The sequence below is a fragment of the Papilio machaon genome, chromosome Z (genome assembly GCF_912999745.1).
Source record: "Papilio machaon chromosome Z, ilPapMach1.1, whole genome shotgun sequence".
Classification (NCBI taxonomy): Eukaryota; Metazoa; Arthropoda; class Insecta; order Lepidoptera; family Papilionidae; genus Papilio; species Papilio machaon.
In genome coordinates, this window is record NC_060016.1 from 6494402 (window position 1) to 6514903 (window position 20502).

Here is a 20502-nt window from a genome sequence, read left to right on the forward strand (position 1 = left end):
TCTACTTTTTCACCCACAACAAAAAAGATGACAATTTTTTGGTATGAGTGTTTGGCTGAGGAAAGCCACAGATGAAATGAATACGTAATTATTTATTTCCAATATTGTCTGGAATATGTATCAATAAAGTATTCACTGTAACATGTGTTTAATTAAAATTAAAAATAAAGTATGTGCTGACTTGTAATTTTTTCACTAAAACCTTATTTTTAACCTCATTTGAATACCTTGGGTTTTTATTTGTTTATCTTTTCATCATTTGAACCTTTGAAAGAGATTATGATAAGTCTATTATGTAAAATTCAAACATGACCGTCCTTTATTCAATATCTTTTCATTATGTTTTTTTCTTCAATATTTTGAATTACTTTAGATGTATAACATATGTTAAAAAGAAAGAAAAAATCTAATGAAAAAAATCAACTAGCAGTTTATAAAACAGTCTCTCACCAACGCAACGCTTGCTTAAATATATTTAAATAGCGAATTTTATCTCCGTCACATCCCAATGACTGCACAGAGTGCAAATGTACCAACAAACGTTCACAGAAATGACGAGTAAAGCGTTCATTGTCACCAGCGCGCAATAACAAGAGAAATTTAACACTATTGTTCCCCTTCCCGTAGAAATATTATAAATTTAGATAGCATATGATTCGACATTTCATTTTCGCATTCGTGCTCACAAAGTTTTACTTTTTCATCGTCTTTAAATATGGAATTAAAATTATTTTTTACTTTTATAATATTACTCAAGTTTTGTTGTTGTAACCAGACTACAAATGAGGATGTAACGACTAAGACGATGTTGAAAAGGCGTCACACCGCAAGGTTAACAAGGAACAGAGGTTTCACAAAAAATCAACAAGATAAACAGAAATTTGAACACAGCATTTGGCAACCAGTACAAAAAGAGAGTAGATGTGAGTTAAAATTCAACAATGAAATATCGTATAATTTGACTACTTATAAAATAGCTTCATTCAAAAGCAATTTACATTTAAAAGAGCTCTCGTTTACATTTCCTTAATTACTTTCCTATTAAAAAAAAACTCTAACAATGTAATTGCAGTTCTAACAATCAATTACTTTGTGTTTCAATTATATAGTGTTTTATCGAGCTTCTACACTTTGACGTACAATTTAATGGCAGAATGTTTTCTTACATTTACAATGTTCATAATATTTAAAAAGTGTACAAAATATTAAATGAGTAAAACCCATATCAATATTATGTCATTAGTCCTGGATATGACGACGCCCGTTTTTATTTAAGCTTTTGGTTTTGATTTTTCATTTGTTTTATTTGTTTTATTTGTTTTTCAACAGTTTTATCTTTGTTCACTGTGGTAACTTTTCCTAACGGCGGTTGCGCCGGCGCATCAGGTGACAATGGCACTTGTATGACAGCTCGCGAATGTTCCTCGAGAGGGGGTTCGGCAAATGGATACTGCGCAAATGGATTTGGTCTTTGCTGTATTTGTGAGTATATTTTTTATAATTCGATGAGGAAAAATCAATACAATATTTATGATTTTATAAAACTTTAAACATGGCGACATAAACTATGATATGAGTTTCACGTTGGTTAGTTAAGGACCAGCTATTTCAGTATTAAAATATAGAGTATTTGTACATAGTATACATACAATTCAAACTTAATATTTGGAAATATTTGCTTACCACAAACAAAGAGATGATAGATAACTTATCTATTACGTAATTGTGAGCAAATCAGGAAAATGTAAATAAGATCTATGCTACAGTTATGACGTCATGCGGCAGTAGCACCTCAGAAAACGGCACATACTTCGTCAACGCCGGGTATCCTTCGCCATATGATGGTATAGGTTCTTGTGAACTCACAATCATCAAGTCGCATCCCGAAGTATGTCAGATAAGGTAAATGTTAATTTTTGTAGTATTTATTAAATTAGGCAATAGTCTTTTCTTATGACTAAGGCCAAGTCGCTCCTAATTGAGTGTTGGCTTGGACCTCAGAAATTAAATTCGCTATCTTAGCCGAACCAAATAATTGATCCACTTAGTTAAGAACTAAAAGACTACAAAGGTGCTGTAATTTTTAATCTATAATTACCTTTAAATATTCAAAATCGTACATTTTCATGGTAATTTTAAAACTAATGCGACTTTTTTTACATCATAACTATAGATTAGATTTCAATCGTTTCACAATTGCTGGACCCGAACCAATGAACAACGTTTGCAATCAGGACCAATTCATGGTATCAGGTGGAAATCCAGTACCTGCAATTTGTGGAGTCAATCAGGGATCTCACAGTTAAGTTTCTTTTCTCCTCATGTTCTTAAAACTTGAAAGTTTCTCTCAAAAATAGATGACAGCAACATTTAATTATCAACATCTGATGACAAAATCTGACCAAAGATCAACAACTGACAGACTTAGATCAAAGCAATAAACAGCCACTTAGGTACATGTACTACCTTGCGTTGTAAAAGTCCTCCTTAGACTACATACAGTACGTGATAGCTGATGTATGTCCTTTCGTCCTGAGAGTGTTACGCCTATAATTTTTCCTTTCATTGTTACAAAAATATACCAATAATCTCTACCTCTACCTATTAAATTAGTTCTAAATTTTATACATTAATAACAAAATGTAATATCCAATTTTTACATCTTGGAACTTGTGGTGGAATTTTAAATAATTTTCTACTACGTTTGTCAAGAACAGGCGACTGAAAATTGCTTATTATTTTCACAAAGAAAGTCAATTATCGTGCAGAACAATCGTAGATTGTTTATGAGTTGCTTTTTAATAACCAGTTCCATAACTCTGAAATGGACACGTGAGCTACCACACTGTTTTATCTAGGAAATTGTTATTTTAATTAGATTCTCCTGTAACTCAACTTACATTTTAATTAATGAAGGAATTAGTATTAAAATCTAGAAGAATATGCTATTTTTGTATGACTTGATTTTGTATGATTTAAGAAGACAAATGAATAAAGTCTGTTTATCACTTTTTACGGGAACTCAGATATTCAATAAGACTACTTACTTCACGCTGATATTCTGTATAATCGGGTCACTGCACATGGGACGCGTGTACAGATCTTTGTGGTCCCCTGTGTCGTGACCTGACTTGTTTAAGAGTCACTTAGCAAAACAGCTGCTTGGTTGATGCCGTTTCTATGCGTAACATTCAAATTATCGATTCTCTTCCGAACACAACTTGTATCACACTAAAATAGTGTGTCAAATATCTATATCCTTTTACTTAAGTTACTCAAAACCAGCTTTAAAAATTTGAATAAAATTATATGAGCTGCATGTGCGTGATTGTAATTAGTTTTGAACCCATTTTAAATGGTTATAAGAATTATTAAGTCACCATGCTTTTTTGTCTCTATATTAGCAATCAAATCCTATTAAATAAAACACAAGACTATTGTTCTATTTTTTTGTACAGGTAGTATAATATTTAATTATGGTAAATATTATTATTACCCCTATCTTGGGGTAGGCTCTGAGCCCCTCAGTTGGGACGTAAAGTGAGCTCATGATGATGGAATATTATTATTGATTGCAGTGTACATTGATGCTGGTATTGGGACTACTAATCCAGTGAAGTTAACGTTCGTCACAAGTGGCAACTCACTCGAGAGAATCTGGAAAGTCAAAGTGACACAAATACCTTGTAACACTATATATAAAGGTATTAGACGCACGCTGAAGTTTTGCCAATGACTCCCCCTTCCGCCACTACTGCGCTCGTCTACTCATTACTGTTAGTGAAGACGTGACGTCACGAGGCCATCGGTAAAGCTTCTTCGTACGAGTGCTGGAACATAATGATAATACTCACATCGACGACCAAGGAGTCACGAGAAATTTTTGTAGTCTATGTGATTCGGTTTTTATGATTTCGTGATTATGTTGAACAAATTGTTTATTTGTGCCACCTTTCGACTTAATAATCACTTAACATCAGGTGGGACCGTTGTTAAGCGTTGGCTTATTCAATATAAAAAATAAAAGTTTTAGTGTGAACGCTTTCTTCTATTCCCAAGTAGTTTGGGACTAATATAATATTAGTCGATAAACCTATTGGAGTCCCGATCTATTTAATATTATTGCTCTTGGCTTCAATGGGTGTAATTCAAAATATATTCTATATAGTGACATAAGCAAACACTTAAAGCAAATAGCGCCTCGCTCTACTCTGAAAAGTCGAAGTAACAAAAGCCCAAGAACATCGGATAAGATAAGATATCGAAATCACATTGGTACATGGCGGGATTCGAATCCAGGACCTGCAGATTCTGAATCAAGAGCTTAACCCCTGAGCCACCGACGCCCTAACATGTTAAAAAATGATGTACTTATATTTTTTACGCAACTGACAGCCGACGAAGGCTGCCTTCAGTACTACACAGGTGTGTCCGGACAACTACGTTCCTTCAACTACGACCCCGCTTCGGGACTGCAGCTGAGCAACCAAGACTATGGCATCTGCGTTCGAACGGAGAGAAACTTTTGCGGCATTCAGTACACAGCCTGCCCTGATCCAGGTATAGATATGTTTTTATTTAGTTTTTTAAATTTATTTATTTATTCAAGTACAACCACAACATATATATAACACACTTACAACTTATCAATTAAACAGTAATAGACCTTATACATATGCAAATATTGGTGTACATAACGTTTACGATAGTATTTGTTCAAGTAGTAGTTTAACTTTTGGAAATTATTAAATAATAGCACTATTTTATATCTATGTAATTATTCTATTGATTAAGTTCAGTAAGCAGTAATTAAGTTAAGTAGTAAATTATAATTCAACATAAATTTAAAATATCGCAATTACACCAACCATCATCAAAGCATATTCACAAATGTTTCTTTTCAGTCAACAATCGTTCGCGCGCATTCACCCTTAGCGGCAACAGTAACACACCAGTTAACTCCATGATCGGATCAGGGGCTGGGCCAAACAATTGCGCCAATGATTGGTTACTAGTCCCATGCGCTGCCAACGTTGGCCGATTACAGCCAGCACAGGCCTTATGCACAGACAGAATTTGCGGTGGAACTTTCTCTGCTGATCTTTCAATGCAATCAGCGACTGTCCTAAGTATGTATAATTTATTTATTGACTTACGAATAATTAAAAACATAACCATAAATAACTAGTAGACATCCCTTTATTATCTTTAGATTAATTTTCCCAAGTGCTACCAATATGGAATCTAAAAGTGGTATATGTCCATCGCGTATCATATTAGTCAAGGGCAAAGGTGTGTCGCTATCGAATGGGGACAAAGTATTGACGTTTTGTAACTCGTGTGAAGATTGTATAAATTGCCGTATGGTAATGATTACAACTGTATATATTCTTAATGCCATCTCATATCTAAATATTTAATTGGGTAAACAGCTAAAAACTTATTGCTTAATGCCCCACTAAATCTTAATAACTTAAGGGCATCTCTAAACGTACTAAAGATTTAGTATGAAAAATCTATACAGTCTGTCTACTGAACAACGGCTTTAGTATCCATTCCCCGACTGTGAATGCAGCAGTTATGTTGAATTACGATTAACGATAAATCAGAAAAGATTTAATTTTATTATCACTATTAAACAAACACTTGATGCGTAATATTTTAATATGACATTTTGTAATATTTTCAAAGCTTTTTTAAAGTAAGGTCAAATCCATAAACAATATGGGACATCCCATGAGACATGTGACCATTTGTTTGTCACTCAAATTACTAGCACACTTTATTTTACATATACGAGTACAATAAGTTTATTAAGGTCATTGAAATTAACATATTACTTCATGGGTAATTGATAGTGACCTAGAGAAGTGAATAGTAATTAAAACCGTACTCTTGGGTTCCTATGACCTCATCTACACGTAATTGCTTCGACCACAAAAAGGTCTCAGTAACAATATTACACAAATGTATAGTTTTTTAACGTTTCAACAATTTACCTTGTTTAGCTAACTGATGTGTAACATTTTCTGTAACAAATTGTATAAAGAACACATTACGGCACTTATCTTTGTAATGAGATCAAAAAGTAATGCTTTAGAAAATTGTTATATTTATGCGCAAACACATTATGAATCCATTTTGTTTATAAATTCAATAATCTCTACGTTAAATACATGTACAGAGAGCGTAAACAAAGTTACCTTTAAGAAGATATACATACATACATGAGTACGTGTAACTGTGTAACGGAAGCCCTGATGGTGATGGACAGTTAAAACTAAACGTTTGTAATTTAGTTTTAACTGTCTATCGAACACTGTATTACTCAAAAAAATACTGTGACACTGTTTAGTTAAAAAAGTGTTTTAAACTGATTGATATTTTTGACGTCAACGTGGTGATATGTTTCACCATAAATATGAACTTTCGATAAAAGAACTTCATCATCTATTGGTAAAGATTTTATTTTGCAATATAATGTTCAATAGCCATAATTTTTCAAAAATCCACACTTGGCTCAAGAATCACTTTAAAAAGGGTTGACGCGTGTTTAAGCTAAAATGTATTTGAAATTCTTTTTAAATTTTTATGGTAGACCGTTAATTTTTTGTCGTTCACTTTTAACTGTTCAGTTCGACAGTTCAGTTAAAACTGAACGTCTTGAATAAGACTTAAAATATAACCTAGGTTTTTCATTACTCGTTTAATACCGTAGACATCGTAGCTACGAATAGCGTAGCACTGCCTACGCTCAGTTAAATTTTTAACATTAGCAACAATATAATATCTTAAACTACATATATGGCTATGTATCTATGAAAACTTTAATAAACATGTAACTGAACTGAAAATGTAAAACACCTCAATATCATGACTACTTTAAAGTTAAGTGTATGTCTTAAGGATTATGAAAGTGTGTGGAGACATCAACGCGCTAAAGGGTCACAGAAACTTTTACTAGGAGCCATCTCATTATGTAAAGAGCCATAGCTCCTCGGCAAACTTATATAAAATATGTTTGTTATAAACAAACAAACTCTATACATGGGTTCATGCGTTATATACAAGTTTAACTAATTTGCATTTGACATTTTAGTACTTTTAGTTAATTGTGTAACATTTCCAGGGAAATTCCTTTGATAAAAATGAACACCAATATCTAAATTATATTTATGTAAATTATCTTACATAACATCTATTAAGATTGGATGCATATATGGATGTTTTATATTATACGTAAATCCAGTAATGTTTTTATTCACATATTGATCATATATGTGTTCAAATACCACTCTAGAGAATTTGACGTAAATTTGGAGAAAAAAAAGGTGAAAAAATTGAGCAATGCATAATAAATTCCACAAAATATTAATATTTAATTTTGATATTAACTCGGTATATTAAATGACGATCATAGGACAAGGGCAGATGTATGATGATGATTCACTTCAGTAATATATAGCTACAATATATCTTTTGTTTGTAGGTACAGTAAAGCCCTTTCGTCTCTGGTTCCACACGGACGGAGTAGAAGCTCCCGTTGATGTTGGTAACAGAGGATTCTGTTTGAACTATATTCAGCAGCCCTGCACTAATAATGTTATTTGAAGATTTTTTTATTAAATGTGTTTCATATTCTTACTTTATTTTTAATAACATTTAATAATCCCAAATAATAAAACTATATTTTGTTTTTTTTATTAAGTCTTAATAACCTTAAATTCACCGCCTTTTGTGAAATCGATGTTTGTAAGTTTGACTTCTATGTATTACTAAACCGCTGTAAAATTATTCATGAAACTTTTATAGCATGTTGTAATGATATAAGAGAAGGTTTGCACTCTAAAAATAAAGTAATGTTTATAAAATTATTTTTCAAACATCTTACGTTATTTTAACTTTGGAATTCAAAGCAGAAGGTTAGCGTGGTTTCGACATGTGGAGGGATGATGATCACATAAACAAAAAAGTAATAAGATTTAATGTGGATTGCTATAAAGGTAGAGGAAGACCAATGAAAGTATAGATGAATTGTGTGAAAGTGGATATGCGTAAGAAGGGGGTGAATTCAGATGGCTGATAGAGATGTATCAAGGAGTAGTACATACTGTGCCGACCCTCCGTATTGATAAGGGCAGGTTGATGATGATTCTACTACTACTATAACTATTCTACTGGTTTATACTTTGTTTAATAATTAAATTACCTTCATGTATTTGAAACATATTATGAATAATTTTTTAAATACATGTCAAATTAATAAATAACATTGGTAAGTAGGTCATAGGAAAACGTTATACAATCCATTGCCCAATAATTATCAAATGAAAACTTCATGTACTTAGTATAGTTAACAGCCCTTATAGTCTTTGTCAACCATAGACTCGCATCAGTGCCACCCTTACCGCTGAATCGCGCGAACGTCTATGTTAAACTACAGCCCTAATGGCTCGCTATTCAGATTCAACCACAATGGTCCTCAACGAACCGACCAGTGAGTAACACTTTTAATTTTAATGCTAACTATAATTATAATAAAAAGCTTCGTTTGTTATTGTACTACGTGTACCATTTGTCACCTTTGACGTTTCCCATATGAATATTAAACAAGTCAGCGGAGCCAGCCCTAGGTGGCTCTGGCGTCATTCAGGAATCATTCGTCGGCTACGTCACACGCGGACTCGCCGTTACTTCGAAAAGCACAACTTAGTTTTTCTTTACTCGAAGATGAGTACCGTTATAGAGATGACTAGTCGTCAACATTTATATCCGACCATTACTGCCAGTGCGTGTTAATTTTTATTATTTAATAATTTTATAGCTTTAAATAAATGTAATATTTTTATTGTTTTTAGCGAATGAAGATGCAGATAGCGAGTCCAAGACGTGTGGTAAAATTCTGGTGTTCTTATCTTGGGTGCTTGTCATCTTCACGATGCCGTTTTCTCTCTTCGTCTGCTTCAAGGTAAGTTTTAGTAATGTTTTATGGTTATATATGGCTAGCTAGAGATGATTAATATTTTGTGATATGCATTTGCGACTTAAATTCTATGCAATTTTCTTACATTATTAAGACGTTATAGAATTTTTTTTAGTAACTAACTAACTTTAGTTACAAAACGTAACTAAAGTTTAAACATAATAAGTAATTTTGAAAACGCTTGCGCTAGCCATTTTTTCCTTTAGTTTTGGTGTTAAGATGTTTTTCTACGACAATTACAATAGATATTTTTCCATGCCATAAATTACATTACAATGTCATTGTGTCTTTACAAAGGTGCCTTGGCCTCAAACTAAGGTTCAAATATATAGTATTTTATACTTAGGACCTTTTTATAAAAATTGATATTATTTATTTTAATTTTATTTGCGTAAGTAATTGCCAACTGCTAAACTATTTAGTTTTTTGCAAACTTCTTCAAATTCTTTATCCAAACTAACTTAAAAATTAACATAACTCTTTGCTGTCGGATGTAGGCAAAAGCACATTAAATAAATTAAATTTTGTAGAAATCTATAATTATTTAGTACTTGTTATTGAATCTATGGTCGTAACTATTCCTTTGAGAGATATCTATATATATAAAAGAAAGTCGTGTTAGTTACACTATTTACAACTCAAGATCGGTCGAACTGATTTAGTTGAAAATTGATGGGGAGGTAGCTTAGAACTAGTGATGCAACGGAAGTGTCTTACCGGAACCAGAAACGGAAACAGATGTCAAAAATAAATTTTAGCAGAAACGGAAACGGAAACGGATGCGGAAACAGAAGTGTAAATAATAATAAAAAACATATTTACAAAAATATTTTTTTCGGTAAAAACAGTTTGTATTCGTTTTTAATTTATTAAGGCATTGGATATCGGTGTCCTTTAACCTTCAATGTATGTATTTTTACTATGTGTTAAAATACGCGTTTTTTTAAAATTTATTTTCAGGAAACAAAATTACACTATTTACAAATTAAAGTTCGCCAAACCACTCGTGTTAACAAACGACAAATATATTTCTAACTATATAATGATGATGATATATTATCACTTATTCAAAAGTACATTTAATAACTTGTTAGTATGAAATAGTCACATTTTGCCAGTTGTCAAATTTTATATGGACAACAACTAGACAGTTTACTCCAGCAAGAGAAACTGATTGTTTCAAACAGCAGCAGAAAATATTACGCGCTTAAATTCACAAAATAGTACGTAAACAAACAAATGCGACAAGTGCCGAAAGGCCGCGCACGGACTGCCCGTCTCGCGCCGCGCATTTGGATCTCTCAGCCGTCGTAAAGTTCCGTTTTATTTCCGTTATAAAAGTTGCGGAAACAGAAGCAGAAACGGATGTTGAAAAGCACGCGGAACTTCCGCACTTGCGGAAACGGAAACAGATATCCGTTGCATCACTACTTAGAACTAGGAAATGGACATAGGAACTTTTTTAACTTGTGTGCATTTTGTTATTCCGCGCGGACGGAGTCGCGGGTAAAAGCTAGTTACATATACAACTCAAATAGCAATGGGCGATATACAACAACATTAAATGTTTGCTCGCTGCCATTTCAAATAGAATTAATCCCTCCTTTCATGGAATTTAAACGTTCCTGTGTAAGATGCTTGGAACCTCTTTACATTACATTCAATGTCTATTTTCGAATCACGAGTCTTATAATAATATGTTCACATGTTTTCAGAAAAGTAAGGTTAGATATAATATATGTTTGTTTTTAATATGAAAACATATTAAATACAACTGTATTTAATATGAGTTTCCAGTGTCGAAACATCTGTACAAAACCATTTTTTATAGTTTTTACTACTTACTGTTCAAAATGTTTAACGTGTCGATGTTTTCACATAGCGTAAAAAGTTGCTTACAATGAACTTCATGGCAATATTGTCATATTGGACTATATAGTCCAATATATCGACAGCACTTACTGCTGCACACAATTCGTTATGTAGTCTTCCTTTAGTAAAGGTTAAGTATGTGAAATCTATACTAAGGGGTCGCACTCATCGACTAATTAACACTTTCAAAATAAAACTATAAACAAAAAAATGACCATTCGATGTGCTAAACTTAGTTACAGTTTTTATTCGTTGTGAGAGCACTACGTTAATTAAATGCAGTTTCCATTGAAAAAAGGCGATCCCATTTCGCTTACGGCCGAGAGCCTCAATAGAATGAAGGCTCTTGCTGTGCGTCCCCTACTATGTCCACAAAAAGTAGGTAACTCAACTGCTAATGGTCTAGGTCTAGGTGTCTATGGGCAACGGTCACTTCGCTATTTTAACGAATTCAAATAGCCGTTTGCTCGTTTTAGTCCAATGGCAATACCTTTGTAGACCTTTGTAACGTCAATATTGACAACATATTTAATTAAAGACCATGTCGGGCGCTTTCAATGTTACAACGTGCATTGTAAACATAAAACACAAACAAGCGAACTATAAATAGATTCTGAATTTACGTCAATTCCAGTTTGTAACATATCGATAAGAAATAACGATATAGTACAAAAAAGTAGATCTCTGATATCTGAAACTATCTAAGTTTCAATTTAAATGTTTTCAACTTTTTAAATTTTTTTTTTATAAACGATAGACATAAACCAGTACAGAAGCACTCAATATTGAAGATATTCCACAACGTATTAAAGATAGTAGACTTTTGTAGTATATAAATTCCTTGCAATCTAACTAATATTATAAATGCGAAGAAGACGGATGGATGAATGGATGTTTGTTAGATCGATCTCCATAACGGCTGCATTGTTCTAGCTCAAATTTGGCATAGATGCAGATCATTGTCTGGAAAAATACATAGGCCACTTAAGTTTCTTCTTAATTCCGCGAGGACGGTGTTGCGGGCGACAGCTTAACTTAAAATAACTTTCTAAACTTAAATGTAACTATGAGTTATTCGAAAAATAATGTATTACTTAAATGTAATTATGAGCGATTTATTCACATTCATTATCACAGTACATTTTGATGCAAATAAAATTAAAATTCGAGATCGTGTAAATCCTCTGAAACGTCCGAATGGACGGTGCAAACGTGAGCTTGGATAACGTTTTATCTATTTTTAAACCGGGCTACGAACTGTTAAGTGGTTTGAATATTTAAAAGTGGATTTTTCAATTTTTATGTTTTGTTAAAAATAAACAAGAAAAGGGCTTAAAAACATGATGTCGTCCTCACGTTGCATTTGATTTTTTTTATTCATATAAAATGAACCATAACCCCTTTTAGGGGTTAAAAAGAAATTTGAGTTATATTTTTGGCTAATAAATATTAAAACTTTATGTTTTACAGGTGGTACAGGAATATGAACGGGCTGTGATCTTCCGTCTTGGACGTTTGCTCTCTGGCGGTGCCAAGGGCCCCGGTAAGTTTTTTATGGTATTACCGTAATAGCATAGTGGAGGATATTCATATTAGTTACATATCAAAATACTCAAGCAGACGGCCAGATCGAAAAACTAGGTGAAAATCTGCCGATCATGGCACATAGTTTTTATATGTCTGTTCATTTTAGTATGTCGATGGGACAAATTAACAAATTGATGATTTTTACTTTTTTATGTCAAAAGCTACGCCTTAGTCTAGTTAACAAAATGCACTAAACACAAATACACATTTACAGGTGTAAACATCTTTTTTTTGCTAAAGTAAAAGGGCTTATGCGGCATCTTTTCCTATATGGTTAAAATTTTGAGAGCCTCTGCTGTAAAGTTGTCAATTTGCACATTGGCCCTTATTCGTAGGAGCCATCGATGTGTTCTTTGGCGTTTATTTAAATATCAATTTAATGTTTTTCGATAACGATTGATTGCAGGAATTTTCTTCATACTTCCCTGCATTGATACCTACGCGCGCGTTGACCTCCGGACTCTCACCTACGATGTACCCCCACAAGAGGTATTATCGATAAACTAATTTTTGCCCCAAAATTATTGTAAAAAAAAATCAAGTTTTAAAATGATTTATTTTTAGTTTTGATTTTAAGCGGCTTGTTATAATCGTATCCTAATAAACGATTTCGGCAGTAAAACGCTTACTTAATCTATTTATTTTGATAATTGTAATGTCAACTTGATGACGCAGGTCCTGACTAAAGACTCGGTGACCGTCTCCGTTGATGCGGTGGTGTACTACCGCGTCCATAACGCCACCATCTCTATCGCGAACGTGGAGAACGCTCATCACTCCACACGCCTCCTAGCTCAGACTACCCTCCGTAACACCATGGGCACCAGACCCCTGCATGAAATACTAAGCGAGAGAGAAACTATTTCTGGAAACATGCAACTTGCTCTGGATGAAGCTACCGAAGCTTGGGGCATCAAGGTCGAACGTGTTGAAATGTAAGTACTTACTAATTTAATCTCTTATCTTTTTATTGAAAAGAGTATAATAGGCGAATAAGTTTTATATTTTGAGGGCACCCAGTTTCAGTTCAACCTTCGGATCTCATAAATACTTGAAATTACAAGCAAACACAACTATCATATTTGTTTTATCTACAATATTACAAAGTCGACAGAAAAACATCCTCATCGTTACATTTACAAAATTCCAGTGACCTTCGACGAAATGTGATAGTAAACGTATTATCTTCATTAAAACTTTTGTTTATTTAGTTTATTACAAATTCAATTTTAGTTGTAAACTTTTACGTCTCAATATCGATTGGCCACGTAATCATGGTTTACGGCGTGAGAACTAGGACATTGGCAACGTAATGTTAAACAAATTATAGACATTGAAAAAGAACTAAGTATTAAGGAAGTCCAAAATTTGTCCTTATTAAATTGATCGAAACCTTGATTATTTCTAGAGAAATATACGTTGCTAACAGAAGTTGAAATCCTAATAAAGTTCACTACACCAAATCAATTCATAATATTATAACAATTTTTCAATAACTGCTACACAAAATGACCGTTCGACCGATATAACAACACGACTACTATTTTAGAGATGTCAGATGGCTTGCCACCTTTGCCATGAAAATATAATGAGCGTTTATTACAGTAAGGACGTCCGCTTACCGGTACAACTGCAACGTGCGATGGCAGCTGAAGCGGAGGCAGCTCGCGAGGCTCGTGCCAAGGTTATTGCTGCTGAGGGAGAACAGAAAGCTTCCCGAGCTCTGCGCGAGGCTTCCGAAGTGATCGGCGATAGTCCTGCTGCTCTGCAACTGCGCTACTTGCAAGTGAGTTAATTTTGTTTTAACCGTTATATCACTACAGAACTCTTCACTCCGCCTACTTTTAAAAAAAATGTTAAATATTTAATTGGCTGATAAATTTATTTATTCCGACCATAACACAGGCAAGAGTCTTTATTTTCCATATTCGGCGAAAGCCACCAGCGAATTTTTTTTCAACTAGAGCTTTTTCTCGATTTAATTATCTCACTGATAAAGCATTCGATGTTTTTTTTTCTGAAATAAAGAGTTTTATAAAAAAGTGTGTGAAATGTTTATTTAACATATTGATACTTTACTTCTAGACTCTGAACACCATTTCGGCTGAAAAGAATTCGACCATCGTGTTTCCGCTGCCGATCGACCTTCTTACTTACTTCTTGAGAGCAAGAGAGGAGGCGTAAGCAACCGTGGCGTCATTTGTCTTTGCACTAGCGACCAACAAAGAACAACGGAATTAACGCATCATCGAGTATCTACTCTTTTAATGTTATATGCAAAAAAATTAGAGAAATCTAGTCATTTTAACTACATATTCTTTGTGTCTCCATAATATTTTACTATATCGCTAATTGTCATTATATATTGGAAGTAGAGCTGATGGGATTCCCATGTTTAGAAGAAGATTTTGCCAAGGATGTTTTCGGCCAGTAGGGAAATCTTGTGAACGAAGTTATGCTACTATTTTACAAACTTCTACTATGTGTTTTCCGCAAGAACATTGGGAACGACTTATGCTTATTCTTAAACTCCACTATAGAGTATACGATGGATTAGAAATGTTTCCGAGAACTTTAGAGTAATTTCTTTCTTTAGAATTTTTTAGAGTAATATCAAGCTATCTTCAAAATCATTGTCAAAAATATTTCTTATCTATGTGTAGTTATGTAATTATGATTAGTATTTTAGATTAGATTAAAATGCATTAAAATAGATGTTTAATTCCTTTTAATTCATCAATTACAGACAATATTACATACATAACAAGCTAATCGCAATAAATAAATGAAAACACTAGTCAAGAAATCTTATAAACAAAGACGCATAAGTAACTCCAATTGACTGAAATTATATAATTGTACAGTCAAGAATTCGACGAAATACTGTCTTGTGGTTTCGTTATATAAGAGTATATAACGAAAACACAAGATGCAAAAAACAAGTGGTAACTTAATACTCTTAAAGGATAAATAGACTTACTATTTATAACTTTTCTAAGAAACTATGTTGTGTCTTATATGTATATATCGCCTAAGAAAGAAAACTGTCAGATCCTTTAAAATCAATGTCTTTGTTTATTTATATATTTTTTCTTGCATACTCGTATTTATTATATCGTTTTTCACGGCTTTTATGTCTATTACTTCGTTACTAATTAGTTTCATACCCACATTGAGCTTAAGAGATATTTTACCGTCTCTAAACAAAATATAAATTTTAGATTGACCAAGCACTCTTAAAGAAAAGTGGTCATTTAATTTAAAAATCTTCGACCGTATTTCAAATGGTTTATAATTCATAAATATTTTCATTGACTTTTCTCTGATTACATTATTTAACTCTATTTCTCTTCTCTCATCCTCAAATTCGTTAGATATTTTTATTTGGGTACGAGGCAGCGAACCTTTTTCCTCGCCATTAGTATTGCTATTGTTTGCCCCGACTCCCAAATTCTCAATGTAGGGGTCTAAGGGCTTCAAAAACTCAAACATATGCTCAACATGAATTTTGGGGGGTTCGTTTAATGCATTCCATTTCCAATGACATGGTGACCCAATGTGGCGATCAAAAAGTACACCTTCTTCTTGATTATATTTAATCCTGTGAAAAAAACCCAAAATGATTCATCTTGTTTATTTATTTATTTATATTTCATGTCTGACGTAAGTATACGAGTACAGAAGGTACTCCAATAGTTAATGTAACTCAATTAATAAACGATGCTGATAATTTCTCTTATGAAGTAGACAAGCATGCAAAGGTTTTTGAAAATATTACCCCAGAAGAAAGAAAACGAGGTAGGGAAGTAAAATCATTTTAGAATGTTGTTTAAAGACCGCTTGAAATAAATAATAAAACTCTTCGCTTTCTTACAATTTTTAAAAAAATATACTTAATTTCCAAATGTCTACTGACCTCGTACATCCAAATGGATCATAAACAACTCCATGTCCTGTATCATCAAAGCTGGCCAACGTTTTTACTTTATCTTCACATCTTCTTTTGTTTTTTGTAACTGTATCATAAACAACATATTCTTTTGTTGCATTCGTTTCATTATCTGGGGAAAAAATAATCCACTTGAGAAAATTTTTAAACATTTTTCAGACATAAATTACGTTCGCCATACACGGACTGCAGTATGCAGTCGCCTCTAAAATCAATTCACCTAAAGCTGAATTCATAGAGATATCAAAAAAATCAAAAATTATTTATGTAATTAAGTCGTCAGTAAAGCTAGTTATCCGTATAATCGTCTAAATAAGGATAACTGAAAGATTACAGATAGATTAGTACAAACAACCAATAATTGTAACTTGAAATTGTATTCCAATAACGATCGATTACAACGACTTTTGCTACATTCACAAACGCGTGCACTCATGTTTGTTTGATTTTTAAAACGTTTATAAAACATAATCCATAATTTAGGGAATCCCCTCAGTGAGAACGTTTATGAGCTGACATATCTGAGCTGATATATCTGCTATATTGTAAAATATTCTCACCACAAACGTCTATAAAATCCAAAGCTACGTTTCCATCTCTGTAAAACCACTTGAATAAACCGTTATCATATACTTCTGCCAATACCTCGCCGGTCTCGTAAAATATGACATCTTCGTTCTTATGACTCCCTAACCAATCTAATTTAGGGCTCGAGGGAATCATTTTATAGATATTAACCTTAAAATAAGCATACAACAATGATAATCGTTGCAATTTAAAACTATCTATACATGTGTATTATAAATTTAAAAATATTTCACTTAAAATACCAACAGTAATAAGGAAACGTACCCTACGAATAAACGTCAACGTCGGAAGAACGGTCCAACCATTTTCGACGTACTTTCTGTTTGAAAGTCGGTACTTACCAAACAGTTCATCCTGTAACGAAATTAACACTGTGTAAGTACTTGTAAAAATGACAAAAACGATTTCGAAAGCATTTAGCCTTTAGCATTTAGCATTTACCTTTTCATGTAAGAAGTTGTTTTTTGAATGTACCTGTGATCGCAAGTTCATATCAGATAAACTTTCATCACCAAATGTGTGAGTAACATTGAAAAACAAAGGCTTTTTAGTTTCGGCTTCAACACGGCCGTGACTGCGTTTGTAACGTACAATAAAATTTCCTTCTATCACTTCTGTAAAATCTTTATCAGAACGTTTGCATTCTATGATACTTCCAGAGTCATTAGACGCAAGCTCTTTAAATTTTTTGACTGGCAGTGGTGGCAATTCTCCAATTCCCGGTATTTTAAAACTTTTTATATTATATTGTGAAGCACGCTTACGCTTTTTTTGGTTTAATACCATTTTCTCTAATTGATTAAGGGACTTATTTTGTACTTTTATCTTTTTTAAATCAATATCAAATCCATTTTCTTTTATTTTATCAGAATGCATTTTATTTTTTGTTTTCTTTTCTCGCTTAGATTGCTCAATTACATCCTTCGCAACAGGTATCTTAAATTCATGTTTGCGTTTGTCCTTGACAGTCAAAGTAATGTCTTCTTTATTATCTTTCAATTTATTTATTACTCCTTCCTTTTGATTTTTTTCAGTATTTTTTGCTTTGTTTTTAAATTCATATTTGTCTTTGTTATTTGAATCAATAGCTTCTGTGGTATATTTCTTTTTATTTACTTCACTTTTTTTTTGTTTCCTTTCAATGTTCTTTGTTTTGTCAAACGGGACATGAGATATCTGATTTGTTTTGCCATCGATAAAGGATTTGTCATAATTGCTATAGTCAGTTGTTTTCAATTTCTCTGGTAACTTCTCCAACAAACCTTCACAAATACAACTACTTTTAAAACAATGAGTTCCTCCTTGTATATCGCGATCTGTTCCTTGCGTTTCTTTCTGTTGGATACTTGCTGTTTTTTTCAAAGGCTTCAGAAATTTTAAAAGTTCATCCAAGGATAAAGATTTGAGTTTCATAAGTTCTTCATGTTTTCCGAACTCAGATAACAATGTCTTAATTCGAGCTATAACTTCGTGACAATCTTTATTGCAATTATCAACATAACACTCTTTTTTTTGCATATATCTTCTTAAAATATAATCACATCTTTCACATTGAAGTGTGGAATTTATATTTTTACAATGATTGCAAATGCCAGGAATATCTTTTATGTTTATTATATTTATATCTCTCACAAGGTTCCGGATCTGTGGCAATATCAATTTGCATAGCGGACATTTTGATGCATATTGATCTAAAAGTATAATTTTAATTTAATATCCTACCTACCTAAATCTTTTAGTAACAAATTTCTTACAAATATGTGTTACATGTGATAAACGCAACATCGATGGTTTGCAATTGGCTCCAAGTAGGCTACGATATTAATAATATACAGTATTCATACTTGTTTCGTTCGTTAATTCGCGTGTCTTCACGTTACTGTACCCAGTTACGTTCAGATGACTTCTACCATGTTCCTGTTTCATAAAGACAAATGTGTTTTAGTTTAAATCTGTTATTTTACTTATTGTTATTTTAGATGTTTAAATTTGTACTAGCTGTCGGCCGCGACTCCGTAAGCGCGGAATTAATAAAAAACTTAATAAGTAGCCCACATATTCTTCCAGATTATGATCTACATCTATGTTAAATATAGGAATCCGATTTACCGGAGTTTTTTTCAGGTACAAACCTTTGGCTTTCTGGAAAGTTTTATCAATATCGGTCCAATCGTTTAGGAATGTATGGGATCGTATTGGTGTGAGACGTGTCAATGCATTTCAAAGTAACAAATATCAAATAATATTTTCAACCCAACTTCCAAGTAGATGAAATATCACCGTACCACTGGTGAATGGGTCTACTTTTTTACATGATGTTGATTTTCGTAACGAGGCTTCCAAGACAAGATAAATACCTTATTAACATTAAGCATTTCGTTTTTGTAATGTTTATACTTCGTGTCCGAATTCCCTAAATCAAGATCATTCCTTAGACTGATACACTTACTGCAAGGGGCTTGACAAGCTGCCATGCATTCAGTACTCCTGTTACATTTATAAAACAAATTATAGATAATTATAAAAGAGACATGGTCACAAACATCAGTCTCACAAACCTAATATTTTTAGAAATAGAAACATGTCTTTTGTCATTATTTAATGTCGAAGTATAATTTTAGATATCACGTAAGTGTAAAGCTTATCACTGATTAAAACCACTTATTAGCATCTTGCTGCAAAGATCATAGTTGTTTTAGATGAACACAGCAAGGCCGTCTAATGAACGAACGAGAAAGACATTTTTAGCAACGGTAGTAGATGTGAAGGTGCTTCGAAGAGAGGAGGTAACATCTGCAGCTTATTTGGTAATAAACTGTTTGAGATTACTTGTGAATGGAACTCGTCATGTTTTGTACTTTTGTACTAACAATACAATAGATCGCTACTAATCTGAAGATACATCTTCACGTATGTGTATCCTTCGAATAATATTTCAAATGTCTTAGGAGAACTTACATGAAAAGTTATATTAGCGAACGAAATCTCTTTTCTCAACTTCATGACCTTTAACGGTTTTTCATTTTTAGTGCGAAAAGCATATCTGAGCATAGAAACGGCATAAAAGTTAAAATATGACACGACAACTACACAGCTACAGTGCGAAAATCATCTTAATACTTTTGACATTGACAGAGGGGCGCTAGTGAGCTGTCATAATTTAGTTTGACTTATGCCTGCCTGCCGGATCAGATATCCTTGTCGGTCTATACATATATTTTCTTTTTTTTATATAAGAGAAGATGGCAAACGAGCAGCGGGAACACCAAGGTGTTCATCGACGCCCATGGAACTATCCGCTATAGTAGCGCTTCTTTCAGCGAAAGTTAAAACACACGACAAAAGCATTTTGTTAATTTAATTTTGCACTGTAAAGAGGTAAAAAATAACGAGTATATAAAAGTAAAGTCAGTACAACTCAAAAGCATTACAATCTATGTTAAAAATTGAATTGAAAATGCTCGCTTAGTAATAGTGATCATTTGAACAGTGCTCTCTATGTTAGTACTCTATATATTATATA

At 32.9% G+C, this 20502-nt stretch overlaps 3 protein-coding genes and 1 long non-coding RNA gene across 4 annotated transcripts; 2 read left to right on the forward strand and 2 right to left on the reverse strand.

Annotated features, from left to right (window-relative positions):
* The first annotated feature begins 805 nt into the window (after window positions 1–805).
* LOC106717000 lies at window positions 806–7611 on the forward strand. The gene is made up of 8 exons (XM_014510685.2): window positions 806–923; window positions 1330–1482; window positions 1767–1902; window positions 2174–2301; window positions 3579–3704; window positions 4396–4560; window positions 4905–5129; window positions 7490–7611. Exons 1-8 carry the CDS (start codon window positions 806–808, stop codon window positions 7609–7611), a joined length of 1173 nt encoding a protein of 390 aa, XP_014366171.2.
* An 864-nt stretch (window positions 7612–8475) lies between these two features.
* Window positions 8476–14658, forward strand: LOC106717123 (band 7 protein AAEL010189). Its single transcript, XM_014510842.2, has 7 exons — window positions 8476–8497; window positions 8859–8968; window positions 12326–12398; window positions 12849–12931; window positions 13118–13377; window positions 14048–14228; window positions 14528–14658. The coding sequence occupies exons 1-7, from the start codon at window positions 8476–8478 to the stop codon at window positions 14624–14626; spliced, it is 828 nt and encodes a 275-aa protein (XP_014366328.2). The 3' UTR covers window positions 14627–14658.
* Window positions 14659–15392: 734 nt separating this feature from the next.
* LOC106717001 lies at window positions 15393–17765 on the reverse strand. Its single transcript, XM_045686133.1, has 6 exons — window positions 17454–17765; window positions 16952–17129; window positions 16359–16503; window positions 15840–16043; window positions 15544–15791; window positions 15393–15400 (listed from the first exon to the last, which is right to left on the reverse strand). Exons 1-6 carry the CDS (start codon window positions 17763–17765, stop codon window positions 15393–15395), a joined length of 1095 nt encoding a protein of 364 aa, XP_045542089.1.
* Window positions 17766–18575: 810 nt separating this feature from the next.
* Window positions 18576–20064, reverse strand: LOC106717199. The gene is made up of 3 exons (XR_001357312.2): window positions 19938–20064; window positions 18824–18896; window positions 18576–18670 (listed from the first exon to the last, which is right to left on the reverse strand). It is a non-coding gene; the product is annotated as an uncharacterized LOC106717199 (long non-coding RNA).
* Window positions 20065–20502: the final 438 nt, after the last annotated feature.